Genomic DNA, 16,363 nt, shown 5'->3' with positions numbered 1-16,363 from the left:
CTGGGGGAAAATGTGTGTAAATGGGTTAGTAACTGGCTTGGTGATAGAAAGCAGAGGGTGGTTATAAATGGTATAGTCTCTAACTGGGTCGCTGTGACCAGTGGGGTACCGCAGGGGTCGGTATTGGGACCTGTTCTCTTCAACATATTCATTAATGATCTGGTAGAAGGTTTTCACAGTAAAATATCGATATTTGCAGATGATACAAAACTATGTAAAGCAGTTAATACAAGAGAAGATAGTATTCTGCTACAGATGGATCTGGATAAGTTGGAAACTTGGGCTGAAAGGAATCAATATCACCATTACACACTGAACGGGAAACTACTGGGTAAATCTGACAGGGAGAAGGACTTGGGGATCCTAGTTAATGATAAACTTACCTGGAGCAGCCAGTGCCAGGCAGCAGCTGCCAAGGCAAACAGGATCATGGGGTGCATTAAAAGAGGTCTGGATAAACATGATGAGAGCATTATACTGCCTCTGTACAAATCCCTAGTTAGACCGCACATGGAGTACTGTGTCCAGTTTTGGGCACCGGTGCTAAGGAAGGATATAATGGAACTAGAGAGAGTACAAAGGAGGGCAACAAAATTAATAAAGGGGATGGGAGAACTACAATACCCAGATAGATTAGCGAAATTAGGATTATTTAGTCTAGAAAAAAGACGACTGAGGGGCGATCTAATAACCATGTATAAGTATATAAGGGGACAATACAAATATCTCGCTGAGGATCTGTTTATACCAAGCAAGGTGACGGGCACAAGGGGGCATTCTTTGCGTCTGGAGGAGAGAAGGTTTTTCCACCAACATAGAAGAGGATTCTTTACTGTTGGGGCAGTGAGAATCTGGAATTGCTTGCCTGAGGAGGTGGTGATGGCGAACTCAGTCGAGGGGTTCAAGAGAGGCCTGGATGTCTTCCTGGAGCAGAACAATATTGTATCATACAATTATTAGGTTCTGTAGAAGGACGTAGATCTGGGGATTTATTATGATGGAATATAGGCTGAACTGGATGGACAAATGTCTTTTTTTCGGCCTTACTAACTATGTTACTATGTGTGTGTTTCTGAGGGAGTGCAAGGCGCAGGATTTCGGGGGCCGTAACGGATGCTAGTGGAAGTGGGGTATGTATTACAATGAAGACAGGAGGCAGGGATTTCTTCCAGACACCGCAAGCCCCGAAGCCTGGAAGAAATCATTAACCTAAAGAAAGGAAGATAACATTTCTCAGACTCAAGACCGTTAATTTGAGGCGTATAGGTAGGACTAGTCTAAGATTTCTATTTACTGTATGCCCATTTTAAAAGATCATATACAGGGATGACCGATTCCCTTTATTAATGTGATTCGACCACCCATTACAAAATATGACAGTTTTAAAACATTTGCTGGGCCAAATGTTTTGCAAACACAATTTATCCTTATAACAGACAACCATTTGCTTCCAGTCTACTAAAATCATGAAGAAAATGGCATCACAACAACCAGACAGAAATAATCACACTTCCCACAAGACTTGCTTTTTAATCATTTATTTAAATCGCTTACAAGGGAGCCTCTTCAGCCAGTTTTCAAGCTATAATGCATGCATGGAAAATACTTACAAAACTGGGTAGAGGATACAACAGATCTGACCAAATAAAAACTTTCCCATTGTCTCTGATTGAATCCATATATAAATTTTCAATTATGAATACATGGACTAAATCAGGAATAAAAAAGGTTGAAGACCTATATAACGGTAATAACCTTATACCTTTTTAGTGATATCAAAAACAAATATCTTCCTTCGGATTTTGTTTTTTTTTAATCTTGAAAGAAAACACTTTTATTATAAGTAAATTTCTTAAATTGGAAACTTTTGTGTGTGCATGGCTCCTCCGTCCTCCCCCTGTTATATGCATGGCTCCTCCGTCCTCCCCCTGTTGTGTGCATGGCACCTCCGTCCTCCCCCTGTTGTGTGCATGGCTCCTCCGTCCTCCCCCTGTTGTGTGCCTCGCTCCTCCGTCCTCCCCCCTGTTGTGTGCATGGCACCTCCGTCCTCCCACTGTTCTATGCATGGCTCCTCCGTCCTCCCCCTGTTGTATGCATGGCTCCTCCGTCCTCCCCCTGTTGTGTGCATGGCACCTCCGTCCTCCCCCTGTTGTGTGCATGGCTCCTCCGTCCTCCCCCCTGTTGTGTGCATGGCTCCTCCGTCTTCCCCCCTGTTGTGTGCATGGCTCCTCCGTCTTCCCCCCTGTTGTGTGCATGGCTCCTCCGTCCTCCCCCTGTTGTGTGCATGGCTCCGCTCGGCTCCCCCCATCTTTCTCCATCCTCCTCACCCTGCTTGTGCTGTTGCAGCAGTCCCTGCATCTCTCTTGTTGTCCCGATGGCAGCTTCTTCCTGTGTTCAGCGGTCACTGGAACCGCTCATTAAAGTAATGAATATGCGATCCATGCCTTTGGGAGAGGAGACGCGTCCATATTCATTACTTTAATGAGCGGTACCACGTGACCGCTGAAAACGGGAAGAAACTGCCTCGCCGGGACAACAGTGATGCAGGGAGGACTTGCAGCGATCGCACAAGGAGTGGGTCGCCGACCCCCTGGGTCAATGACTCGTGTATAAGCCGAGGGGGTGTTTTCAGCACAAAAAAATATAAGCTGAGATTTTCAGCACACACAAGTATATACGGTAGTTAGTAATAGTAATCACAAAACACTATGGTGTATTAAAAATGTATATGGCCATTTTAACAGGGATATTAATATAATTAAAAATGCATACTTGTTTCGTTGGGAGTCTGACTTAAACATCACATTGCAAGCGGAACAGTGGGAAAACGCCATTAAATATACTTATGCCTCTAATATATCCATGATACTTCGCAAATCCTTTTTCAAGTTGTTAGTAAGATGGTATTACACTCCAACCTGACTTTCACATATAAATCATAAAAACTCCCGTCTTTGTTGGAGAAATTGTGGATTCCCTAGCAATTTGCTTCATATATTTTGGAGCTGTCCGAAAATTAAAAAACTTATGAAAGCATGTATCCTCTACTATATAATTGTTAAAGGTCACTTCCGTCTTTGTCTGTCCTTTTGTCTGTCTGTCACGGAAATCCCAAGTCGCTGATTGGTCGTGGCCGTTTTGCAGCGACCAATCAGCTACCGGCGCAGTCTGGCGGCAAAATGGCCGCTCCTTACTCCCCGCAGTCAATGCCCGCTCCATAATCCCCTCCAGTCAGAGCTCACAAAGGGTTAATGGCAGTGTTAACGCACCGTGTTATGCCACAGTGTAACGCACTCCGTTAACGCTGCTATTTACCCTGTGTGACCAACTTTTTACTATTGATGCTGCCTATGCTGATCTAATGTTAAAAATAATTAAAAAAAATTAAAAATCAATATATACTCACCCTCCGTTGGCCCCCTGGATCCAGCCGAGGCCTTTCCCGTTCCTCGCGACGCTCCGGTGAACGGTCCATGCATCCGTAAACGCTTCGGCTGGATCCGGGGGGGGCGGCCGAGTGTGAGTATATAACAATTTTTTTAACAGGGATATGGTGCCCACATTGCTATGTACTACGTGGGCTGTTAGATACTGTGTGGGCTGTTTATATACTACATCGCTGTGCTATATACTATGTGGCCTGTTATATACTGCATGGGCAGTGTAATATACTACGTGGCTGTGCAATATATTACGTGGCTGGGCAATATACTGCATAGCTGTGCTCTATTGCATGGGCTGTGCTATATACTACGTGGGCTGTGCTATATACTACGTGGGCTGTATGCTACTTGGCTGTGCTATATTTCTCTGCTGTTTCTGTGCATCATGAATCGTGGTATGTGTTAAAGAGGGGGGGCCCACTGAGACACTTTCGCCCGGAGCCCTCAAAAACCTGGAGCCGGCGCTGGCTTCACTGATTGTTCACGGCTGGGAATTGGCGCGGAATTTGAACCACGCTTCGCTAATTGGTCATGCCCAGCCGGCCGAATCCTGTGTGTAAATTGCATTATTCAGAAAACTTCATAAATAAACTACATACTGTACGTATTCTAGAATACCCGATGAGTTAGAATCGAGCCACCATCTAGTTACATATAAACCTTCTTTCTAATAGAAATCTTTTGCTCACCCCCCAGATGGCACTTCTTTCTATTGATTTGGAAGACATTGACCCATCGATTAAATTCGCCATAATTCATATACCGTATATACTCGAGTATAAGCCGACCCGAGTATAAGCCGACCCCCCTAATTTTGCCACAAAAAACTGGGAAAACTTATTGACTCGAGTATAAGCCTAGGGTAGGAAATGCAGCAGCTACTGGTAAATTTCAAAAATAAAAATAGATGCTCTATACCGTTCATTATTGCCCCATAAGATGCTCCATATAAAGCTGTGCCATATATAATGCTCCATACTGTTCATTATTGCCCCATAGATGTGCCATAGAAAGCTCTGCCATATAGTGCTCTGCACCGTTCAGTACTGCCCCATAGCTGCCATATAGTGCTGTGTGCCGTTCAGTACTGCCCCATAGCTGCCATATAGTGCTGTGTGCCATTCAGTACTGCCCCATAGCTGCCATATAGTGCTGTGTGCCATTCAGTACTGCCCCATAGCTGCCATATAGTGCTGTGTGCCGTTCAGTACTGCCCCATAGCTGCCATATAGTGCTGTGCCATTCAGTACTGCCCCATAGCTGCCATATAGTGCTGTGTGCCGTTCAGTACTGCCCCATAGCTGCCATATACTGCTGTGTGCTGTTCAGTACTGCCCCATAGCTGTGCCATAGAAAGCTCTGCCATTGCTGCTGCTGCAATAAAAAAAAAAATGCCATACTCACCTCTCTTGCTTGCAGCTCCCAGCGTCTCGTCCCGGCGTCTCTGCGCACTGACTGATCAGGCAGAGGGCGCCGCGCACACTATATGCGTCATCGCGCCCTCTGTCCTGAACAGTCAGAGAGGAGAGACGCCAGGAAGATAGAGCGGCGCCCGGCGGCTGGAACGCGGACAGGTGAATATTACATACTTACCTAGTCCCAGCGATCATGACGCTCCCTCTGCCTGTCACAGCTGTCTTCGGTGCCGCAGCCTCTTTCTCTATCAGCGGTCACCGGCACCGCTGATTAGAGAAATGAATACGCGGCTCCACCCCTATGGGAGGTGGAACCGCCTATTCATTTTTCTAATGAGCGGTCCCACGTGACTGCTGAAGAGGGGAAGAAGCTGCAGCACAGAAGACCGTGGGACGGCAGGGGGAGCGTCAGGATCACTGGAAGCAGGCAAGTATGCCTCAGCGCCCTCACCCGCCGACCCCACCGCTACCGTGACTCGAGTATAAGCCGAGAGGGGCACTTTCAGCCCAAAATTTTGGGCTGAAAATCTCGGCTTATACTCGAGTATATACGGTATATATTTATTTTTTTTTAGTGCTCAAAAATTCTCTGGCCTCTTGGTGGAAAAAAACACAAGTGCCAAAATTCTGACATTGTGGACAAACTTCATTTTCATAGTTCCCTGGAATGGAGATTTACCATCAATAATGATTGCCTTGCTAAATATTCCAGGAAATGTGACTGTTGGAATCGAACGTTCCCAAATCCATAGTCTTAATTGTATTAAGGAAACTTTACTTCTGCTTCATTTTTTCAGATTACTGTACCTATTGATTCTTTTTTTTCAACTGACTATTCTAATATAAGGCTAAACATATGGTTTTAAGTGTGGTCAAGACCTTTTTTGTGACATCCAGTTATACAGTCATGGCCAAAAGTATTGACACCCCTGCAATTCTGTCAGATAATACTCAGTTTCTTCCTGAAAATGATTACAAACACAAATTCTTTGCTATTATCTTCATTTAATTTGTCTTAAATGAAAAAACACAAAAGAGAATGAAGAAAAAAGCAAAACATTGATCATTTCACACAAAACTCCAAAAATGGGCCAGACAAAAGTATTGGCACCCTCAGCCTAATACTTGGTTGCACATCATTTAGCCAAAATAACTGCGACCAACAGCTTCCGGTAACCATCAATGAGTTTCTTACAATGCTCTGCTGGAATTTTAGACCGTTTTTCTTTGGTAAACTGCTCCAGGTTCCTGATATTTGAAGGGTGCCTTCTCCAAACTGCCATTTTTAGATCTCTCCACAGGTGTTCTATGGGATTCAGCTCTGGACTCATTGCTGGCCACCTTAGAAGTCTCCAGTGCTTTCTCTCAAACCATTTTCTAGTGCTTTTTGAAGTGTGTTTTGGGTCATTGTCCTGCTGGAAGACCCATGACCTCTGAGGGAGACCCAGCTTTCTCACACTGGGCCCTACATTATGCTGCAAAATTTGTGGTAGTCTTCAGACTTCATAATGCCATGCTCACGGTTAAGCAGTCCAGTGCCAGAGGCAGCAAAGCAACCCCAAAACATCAGGGAACGTTCGCCATGTTTGACTGTAGGGACAGTGTTCTTTTCTTTGAATGCCTCTTTTTTTTTTTTTCTCCTGTAAACTCTATGTTGATGCCTTTGCCCAAAAAGCTCTACTTTTGTCTCATCTGACCAGAGAACATTCTTCCAAAACGTTTTAGGCTTTTTCACGTGAGTTTTGGCTAACTCCAGCCTGGATTTTTTATGTCTCGGGGTAAGAAGTGGGGTCTTCCTGGGTCTCCTACCATACAGTCCCTTTTCATTCAGACGCCGACGGATAGTATGGGTTGACACTGTTGTACCCTCGGACTGCAGGGCAGCTTGAACTTGTTTGGATGTTAGTCGAGGTTCTTTAACCAACATCCGCACAATCTTGCGTTGAAATCTCCTGGTCAATTTTTCTTTTCCGTCCACATCTAGGGAGGTTAGCCACAGTGCCATGGGCTTTAAACTTCTTGATGACACTGCGCACGGTAGACACAGGAACATTCAGGTCTTTGGAGATGGACTTGTAGCCTTGAGATTGCTCATGCTTCCTCACAATTTGGTTTCTCAAGTCCTCAGACAGTTCTTTGGTCTTCTTTCTTTTCTCCATGCTAAATGTGGTACACACAAGGACACAGGACAGCGGTTGAGTCAACTTTAATCCATGTCAACTGGCTGCAAGTGTGATTTAGTTATTGCCAACACCTGTTAGGTGCCACAGGTAAGTTACAGGTGCTGTTAATTACACAAATTAGAGAAGCATCGCATGATTTTTTGAACAGTGCCAATGCTTTTGTCCACCCCTTTTTATGTTTGGTGTGGAATTATATCCAATTTGGCTTTAGGACAATTCTTTTGTGTTTTTTCATTTAAGACAAATTTAAATGAAGATAATAATACCAAAGCATTTGTGTTTGCAATCATTTTCAGGAAGAAACTGAGTATTATCTGACAGAATTGCAGGGGTGTCAATACTTTTGGCCATGACTGCATCAAGTATAATGTTTATTATACTATTTCTGTACATGATGCATATGTCTCCTTAAAGTGTTTATTAATGTCACATTCTAAAACTTGAGTTCTCTAAATTGTTACCCTTTCCCTCTCCCCTCCCCTCCCCTTTACATGTAACCTTTCCTACCCTTTTAAAATTCAAAATTTAATTCGGTAAATACATTTGAATTAGAAATAATCACACTTAAAAAAAACAAAACAAACACTTTTGTTCACTACTGTACAACTTTTTGATACCTTGTTGCATTTCTTTGGGAATCATAAGATGGTAATTAAAATTAAACCCGGGATTTAATTTATAAAACTTTTTTCATTTTCAGTTGCAAGTAGATTCAATAATGGTATACACCATTCCTAAAAAAAAAAAAAAGATATAGGGCAATTTAAAACTTTGGCACAAGAAATTCCATTCCAGTGCAGCATGGGCTTTACTGCATATTACAGCTGATTCCTGCTGTGTCCTTGCCACCCCTGGAGTGATAACATATGTCCTGAGTGTGTGTCTGTGGATATATGTAACACACACACACACACACACACACACACACACACACACACACACACACACACACGGACACGTGTGTGTGTGTGTGTGTATGTGTGTGTGTGTATATATATATATATATGTATGTATGTATGTATGTATGTGTGTATGTATGTGTGTATGTATTTATATTCATCAATATTATTATTTTATTTTTTTCATCAATACTTTTTTGATTTCTGATGTGCCCTGGTTGTTAAACAGGTACAGTCTGGAGGTGATGACAGAGTTCTTGTTATGGGGGCAACCAACAGACCTCAGGAGCTGGATGAGGCAGTTCTCAGGTAAACACAAACTGAATTTTTTGTAACAGAAAGTGATACTATGTATAATATGCATGGTGGCTAGCTATAGTATGGTGTCATAATGGGTAACGGGGTTGTTCAGACAGGATCTCATATTTTCTGTTACAAAGTCCTAAATGCGCTGTCTGCTCATGGCTCTAATGTTAAGCTTGCCATAAAGGTATACATTCCCTTGCTGACCAGTGAAGTTAGTTTCAGTCTGCAATCTTCATGCCTTGATTAATTTTCAGACCCAACAAGGCAATTTCTGCCCATAAACCAGCATTCCAATCAGCTGACAAACAAGCGTTTTGCTCGTCTGTCATATTGGCTACGTGATTATAAATGCCCACGATTGGGAATGAAATTTCTCAAAGACGCTTGTTTGGCGATGATCCGCACTTATAATTCAGCCATAAGTTAAGTTTGCAATCTTTCAGTTGCCATTCCCAGTAATAAACGCTGTGTGAGTTTTGTGGCCGGATGTAGCGGTCTTCACTAGTGCTCGTGTGTGTGCGCAGCTTCAGCTCTGGAAGGATTTCTCCTTCACCCAGTGGGTGATTTCCTTTCCGTTTGTCCTCTGCAGACCTGCTCTGTAATGGATGAAGCAGATTTCAATAATAATGCTAGATTCTCCCCATGTTCGTTATTCTGCTATACATTTATTTCTTACTAACTCATTCTGTTTGCAGGAGATTTACTAAAAGAGTTTACGTCTCCTTGCCAAATGAAGAGGTATGAATTTTTTTCTGTTTTCTTGTTAGAATTCATTCCTTTGTGTCCAATAGTGACGAGCGAGTGTAGTCGTTGCTCGGGTGACCTCCGAGTATTTGTTAGTGCTCGGAGATTTAGTTTTCATCGCCGCAGCTAGATGATTTACAGCTACTAGCCTGCTTGATTTACATGTGGGGATTCCTTAGCAACCAGGCAACCCCCACATGTACTCAGCCTGGCTAGGAGCTGTAAATCATTCAGCTGTGGCAATGAAAACTAAATCTTCGAACACTAACAAATACTCGGAGACCACCCGAGCAACGAGTACACTCGCTCATCACTAGTTTCCAACTGTTTCTGCGCTGCAGCTGAGCGATGTTAGTAACCTTTTACGCTACTCTTTATGCAAAAATCGATGCAGGGTTACCCTTAACCGCTTCCCACCAATGGATGGAACTGTGTTTCCAGATTGTAAGTAGTTTACCGGAATTTGTCAGCGAGATCGCTCCCTGTGTCTGCTGTTAGCAGTAAAAACTACAGCTTCCTACAAAAAAGCCAAAACCCCACACTGCTCCATCTGCAGAACAATAAGAGGGGTGTATCACAGTATGGCAAACACAAAATATTTTATTTTAGTTCAAATGTAGCAAAATTAGAAAAATAAAGAAAACAATAAATATATATATACACCGTATTTTTCTGACCATAAGACGCAATTTTTTCCCCTCCAAATTTGGGAGGAACGTGTGGGTGCGTCTTATGGTCCAGATGTAACAGGGGAGGGGGCAGCGGCGAGTGGGATCCACTGTGATCTCACTTGCAGGCAGCAGAAAAGTGTCCCCCTGGCTGGCTGCAGGAATCCAGCTGGGGAAACCACATGGTCCCGATGATTAAAGTGCAGTGAATATACATTAGCTGCTTCCCCGCCCACCTTTCAGTGCTGAGCAATGAGTGGGGAGCAGCAAATGAATAGTCCTTCACTTACAGGGGACACATATGGTTTCCCCAGTGCTGGATTCCTGCAGCAGCTGGGGAGATCTGTGTGTCCGGGTGAGGAGGCAGCAGCAGGGGCCAGGGGAGACCAGATCGCTGCATACCTGCCTGGGCTGAGTGCTGGGCCTAAAGACCTGTGTGATGTCATGAAGTGGGTGGGCTGGAGCATCACATGGCAGCACAGACTCCCCACTAGAATCTGCACGCTTCCTCTTATGACCTGTGCTGTGGAGAGGCAACAAGAGGGAGGGCTCTGTGCGGTCATGAGATGCCCCAGCTCTTTACCTCACCACAGTGTGGCTGGCTGGCACAATTAAAAGGTTAGTCACTACAACACACAATAAAGCACTCTGCCACTCCTGTGGTGAACTATAACTCCCAGCATGCCATAGCATCTGCAGGACATGCTCTGAGTTAGTTCTCTAATGGGATCTCAAAGCAGCACTCCAGTGTTATTTTTTAGTGCTGGAGTGGTGCTTTCAATATAAGCTCTGTGCCCACATTCTTATACTCACCCTCCCTTCATATAGTACTTTACAGACACAACACTGGTCCCGCAGCTTCCAACATAATAACATGCTATTATATATAATAACACCACATATAATAGTATGTTATTTATGTTACTAAATATTTTACCACATTTTTTTGCTTCAAATATTCAAATATCTTTTTTTTTCCCTATTTTACACCTCTAAAACCTGGGTGCGTTTTAGTCTGAAAAATACGGGGGGGGGGGGGGGGATGGGTGGGTGTGTGTGTGTACATATGTGTATAATATATATATATAGATAGATAGATAGATAGATAGATAGATAGATAGATAGATAGATAGATAGATAGATAGATAGATAGATAGAGCTATTGAGCCCGTTGTACGCCCGGGTGGCGAGCATTTATATTGGTATATGGTCTCCATCCTGTCATGTGCTGCTGCGTCCCCATCCTGTCATGTGCTGCTCCCATCCTGCTCCCCCGTTCTGTCATGTGCGGCTCCCATCCTGCGCCACCGTTCTGTAATTTGCTGCTCCCATCCTTATGCCCCGTACACTGCTCCATAAAGGTTTATGGCCCCATAAGATGCTCCATATTATATGCCCCGTACGCTGCTCCATAAAGGTTTATGGCCCCCATAACATGCTCCATAGTATATGCCCCGTATGCTGAGCCATAAAGGTTTATGGCCCCCAGAAGATGCTCCATAGTATATGCCCCGTACACTGCTCCATAAATGTTGATGGCCCCATAAGATGCTCCATAGTATTATATGCCCCGTATGTTGCTGCGATATATAAAAAAAAAAAAATAACATAATCCCCTAACGTCGCTGGGCGCCGAGTGCTGGGGGGCCTGAGCAGGCGGGGACACCGGCGCGCTGTGGGGGTCAGGTGCCAGAGTCGCCGCTAGCTCAGGCCCCCGACACTTGCTATAGTCACCTGTCCCGTTCCAGCGCTGCGTGCCGCTTCTTCCGGGTCCTCTCTCTGACTGTGACTGTTCAGTCAGAGGGTGGCGCTCATGAAGTGCGTCATCGCGCCCTCTGAACTGTGAACGTCACAGGCAGAGGACCCGGAACACGGAGCCGCACGCAGCGCTGGAACGGGACAGACAGGTGAATATAGCTTATACTCACCCTCCTGCCGCGTCCCTGCCTCTCCGTTGGAGATCACGGCGTGCGTTCAGTGCTTACGCATACCGCGATCTCCTGGGAGCGTCACTCTGTGGGGTCCAGACTGCGCCGGCGCTTGTGCAGTCTATAAAGGCTTCGGACAGAGTGACGCTCCCAGCGTTATATTATAGATGTTGGCCAATAGATGGAAAAATAGTAACATTTGAGTCGTCATTGGTTAATACCTTTTTAATGGCTAACTGGAAAAATGGTAAATTACATACTTTCGAGACTACTCATAGACAAATACATATAGATAATATAAAATCTGAAGTCGCCTATTTATACACAACTGGACACAGGAATAGTGCAATAAATAAGACCAATGACATGAAGCAGAACTATCAGTATGGGAGAGGGAGAAACGGTTGTGGCCGTAAATATTGGAAAAGCCCATAGATATGGAGTGTGAAAGTTTTATTGCCCACAGATTGAGGTCTGCTCCATGGTTGGGATTAGTGATGGGCGTACCTGAACAGTAAAGTTCGGGGTTTGTATCAAACACCTGCATGACTGTGCAATAAACACCGGCGGCTCTGATCTGCGGTAACAAACAAGGAATCTCTGCAGGATTTGCAGCTGCCGATCAGCCTGGAGATTTGCAGCCATGGTTACTTTAAGGCTATGTGCACACGTTGCGGATTAGGCTTAGGAATTTCTGGTGCGGATTCTGCCTCTCCTGGCAGAAAACGCAGCTGCGGATTTGTTGCGTTTTTGCTGCGATTTTTTTTTTTTTTTTTTTTTTTTTTGCAGATTTGCTGCGGTTTTTACCCCTGCAGATTTCTATAATGGAATGGATACATAAACGCTGCAGATTTGCCAAAAAGAAGTGACATGCTACTTCTTTTAAACCGCAGCGGATTTTCCGTAAAGTGTGCACAGCTTTTTTTTTTTCTCATTGATTTACATTGTACTGTAAATCAACTACGGATCTGCAGCGTTTCTGCACTGCACAAAACGCTGCGGATCCGCAGAGAATCCGCAACGTGTGCACATAGCCTAACATGGTATTAAAGCATGCCGAAGATACTCTATTAGCACACAAGCGTTCGAGCATGCTCGCTCATCACTAGTCGGTTGTTGTGGTTTTGTTTTTTGTACATAAATGTAATTTTTTTTTCTTCACAGACGAGACTGCTGCTTTTGCAAAATCTTTTAAGTAAGCAAGGAAACCCACTGACACAGAAAGAACTGACTCAGTTGGCGAGGTAAGTCCTATTACAGAATTGCTAGTTCTCTACACCTCATGTGTACAAGTTATGATCGGTGATCTCCTAGAGACTGCTGTGAAATGTCTAATTTATAAGGCTCCTTATTCCAATAGGCTGTCTGAAGGATATTCTGGGAGTGATATCACTGCACTGGCCAAAGATGCGGCTCTTGGGCCAATAAGAGGTAATTGTGGATATGTTCCGTATGTGCAATATAGGTCTTGCCTTTAAATAATGTTTTTATTCATTAATGAGTGATGCATTTCTATCTTGGCTTGTACCCACTTTGCTTGTCAGTGGGCACACTACTGGACTGTGGTATATTTATGTAGGTCGACCATGTTTGGTTTAGAGGATAACAACATTTTATAGAATAAAGAGAAAACCCCACTGTTTTCTCTCCTTATACTGCAATGTCAGCATTTAGTGTAGCGAACACCTATACTATTGATATGCTGGTTACATAAATGTGGGGGCACCGCAGCTGTTACTTAAGATTCTCGTACCTCTGATGACGTGCATAAGTCCGTGATATATGGGCACACCGCCGGAGCCAGAGTCATTTCTTATTGTAGAGCGGGATAGCCTGTTAACATATTCGTTTGTTTTCTGCTGTAGTTTCAGGCTAACTTTTTTTTTTTTTTTTTTTTTTTTTTTTTATAGAACTAAAACCTGAGCAAGTGAAAAATATGTCTGCAAGTGAGGTAAGGCAAACAAGTGTAGCAGAGCTTTTCTTCTCTATTAATCTATAGTTTATGGACAAAAATACTGGTACTCACATCATAATCATTGACAATGGGGCTAAATGAAGACCAAAGCTATATACATTCTAGCACCCACCCATGATGTCTGCCTTGGCACACAGAATAGGTAATGGAGAAGCCAATGGGTTAAATCAGTGCTGCCATGTGGAAAGGATGAAGAATGACAATCTGAGTGGGCGGGATTAGCTTCCTCCGCTCTGCTGCATTCTACCTCTAAGAATTCTCATTGTCACAGCTGTTGCACAAATGAAATGATACATCACTGGAATCAGGGTCTCTTTACTTACATTTTGCTACTCTCAGGTGAGGTAGCAAAAACCTGTTGACAGATTCCCTTTAAGTAGAATGTCAGCGGGTTTTTGCTATGTAATCTGATGGCAGCATGAGGTAGGGACAGTGACCCTGATCCCAGCAATGTTTCACTTATTTTACTGGGTGCAGCAGTTATGATGGACAGTTTTCTCTGATGCAGATATATCCAGAGCTCAGTATAATGACTGAGCTGCTAGTCGGTGTGGAGGGCATTGTTGGACTAGCAGGCATGAGGCAGCTTGTCCTGTAGTGATAATCATCTGCGGATAAAACACTGATTGTATTGAAATGGCAAAATCTAGCCCAACATTGCTGTAATCAGGGTCTCTGCCCTTACATTATGGTGCTCTAAGAATGCGTAGCAAAAACCTGTTGACAGATTCCCTTGAACACTAGTTACCGATCATGTCTCGCCATGCATTATACGAAGTATTTCTTTTTGCATTTTCCAGATGCGGAACATCAAATTTTCTGACTTTCAGAATTCTTTAAAGAAGATAAAGTGCAGTGTGAGTGCTGCTACACTGGAGTCTTACATCCGATGGAACAAGGAATTTGGTGACACCACTGTATGAAAGGCAGAACTACTGAGCTTTGTCAAGCTTCACACTGGAAACCTATGACAAGTGTGTACATTTCCAAAAGGAACCTTAAAGCGAAGAATTAAAAAAAGTAAACCCTGAAATGCGTGCACGAAGTCTAACGATGAGAACAATCTCTTTGTAAATGGGAATCTTAACAAAACATTTTTTACCGGTAGATTGCAGTTAACTCTTTGGTATTTTTTGTTGGCCAAGTTGAGCTTGAAAGAAGAAATCTCCATGTGCTCAGAAGTGATCTTTAAATTGGGTAATGGCAACCTTCCAGTGACATAAGCCTGTGCACAGAGGAGTTACGTAAGGGAAGACCTGTGCCTTGAGTTCATGTTCTTCTGTGCCTGCCCTTCTTTTTAATATACTGACTCCTTATACACTTCTAGTAGTTTACTAACTGTGACTTTTTTGTACATGTACATTAGATTCTGTTGGGGCAGAAAAGACGCTGGGTCAGACTTTGGATTACGACTGTAGCACTGAGTTCTGTCATGTGCCAAAAGGAACCTGTTTGGCGGCACAACATGCCAAGATGATTAAAAGCACATGAAGAAAATATCTGAAGCAGCTGGCTTGCTTTGTTACCATCACTAGGCAGTGTAGTTCTTTTGTAATGTGAGTATTAAAAGAAAAGCATTTGATAAAGTGTGGAACACTTGTTCTAGATTTTTGGAAATGTTTCCACTAATATTTGAAGCATGGCGGTAGGTCTGTTCCACAACATCGTTTAACCTTTCATTTTCTCTGGTTTTTGAATTCTTACCATCAAACCTTGTATCTGCCCTGCAGGATGTTCTACGATTTTAACTTTAAGCAGCAAGAGGATGCCAAGACTATTTTTTTTTCCCATTTGCAATATACTTCTATTTATGTGTATTGGAAAGTAGTGCGCTAAACGGCTGACTGATAATGGCAGATGCAAATGATTTGGTGTTTTCAGATTGTGTATATTGAATTGCAAAAGTACTTAGGAATATTTTTCTTTCATATCCTTATTGACATCCAGCCATGTTCAAGAAGGACAAACACAATGGAGCCCCCCTACCTCCCTCTCGCGCCATTGGAATAAAATTAGGTCCTTTTATTTGTTTTTGTTTTTTTGCAGTGAGCGATTTTTTTTTCTTGTCTGTTTAAATTAATATATGTAAACTATGGTGAAACTAATGTTTGTCTATTGTAGTGCTCAATGATCTGCCCAGGAGGTTGAATGTTATATTAAGAGGATTCCCAATAAAACAGATGGGCAATTTTGTGTTTTCTGTATTCCACTAGACTTCAGAAGGGTATGCAGACTTTATACAACATAAATATAGGACTTCATGCTAATGGACTTTCATGTCCACTGAACTAAATGATGACTCCTAGCTTCTGTGGGATGCTGGAGACTTTTCTGACACCTAATACCTGTTGGGTAAAAAAGTAGTTCAAGGGAAAACTGAAATGGTTGACATTGTCTTCAACTTTTCCTTTGCACCATTCTACAGTGTCTGTAAAGTCATGGTGCACTTTTGACCAGTCACTGGAAAGCAACAAAAAAAACGATAGAAATGTGAAATCTACTCCAAATAAAAGAAAAAAGTTTCATACCTATTCAGTGCAGTTCGATGTTGGCTCTATTTGTTGCCCTACACACATCCAAACGATAGTGAAGTTCTTGCCAAACACTGGTAATGACGTCTAGTGTAACAAAGTGACTAACGTCTGTGATTATCTATTTTAAGTGATTTAATGTTGTTGATACGTTCAGTGTACACATGTTGCTTCACATAACCTCAAAAGTAAAAGTCTAAGGGCGTCAGATCCAGGGATCCGTGGTGGCCATGGCTTGACAGAACCCTTCCTATCCACCGCTGGGGAAATT

The 16,363-nt window shown here is 43.2% G+C and overlaps 1 protein-coding gene across 2 annotated transcripts in view; it reads left to right on the top strand.

The window, feature by feature from the left end:
- The window catches only part of SPAST (spastin), an 88,169-nt gene extending 72,420 nt beyond the window's left edge, over nucleotides 1-15,749 (top strand). For both annotated transcript variants that reach the window (XM_069769224.1, XM_069769223.1), the window contains 6 exons: nucleotides 8,170-8,249; nucleotides 8,942-8,984; nucleotides 12,751-12,830; nucleotides 12,947-13,017; nucleotides 13,497-13,537; nucleotides 14,362-15,749. In XM_069769224.1, coding sequence (XP_069625325.1) covers nucleotides 8,170-8,249; nucleotides 8,942-8,984; nucleotides 12,751-12,830; nucleotides 12,947-13,017; nucleotides 13,497-13,537; nucleotides 14,362-14,484 — 438 coding nt within the window. In that variant the 3' untranslated portion in view covers nucleotides 14,485-15,749. The remainder of the gene's footprint in view (nucleotides 1-8,169; nucleotides 8,250-8,941; nucleotides 8,985-12,750; nucleotides 12,831-12,946; nucleotides 13,018-13,496; nucleotides 13,538-14,361) is intronic.
- The last annotated feature ends 614 nt before the right edge of the window (nucleotides 15,750-16,363 follow it).

This window comes from Ranitomeya imitator, chromosome 5 (assembly GCF_032444005.1).
Source record: "Ranitomeya imitator isolate aRanImi1 chromosome 5, aRanImi1.pri, whole genome shotgun sequence".
Taxonomy (NCBI): Eukaryota; Metazoa; Chordata; class Amphibia; order Anura; family Dendrobatidae; genus Ranitomeya; species Ranitomeya imitator.
This window is presented reverse-complemented; position numbering and strand designations above follow the sequence as displayed.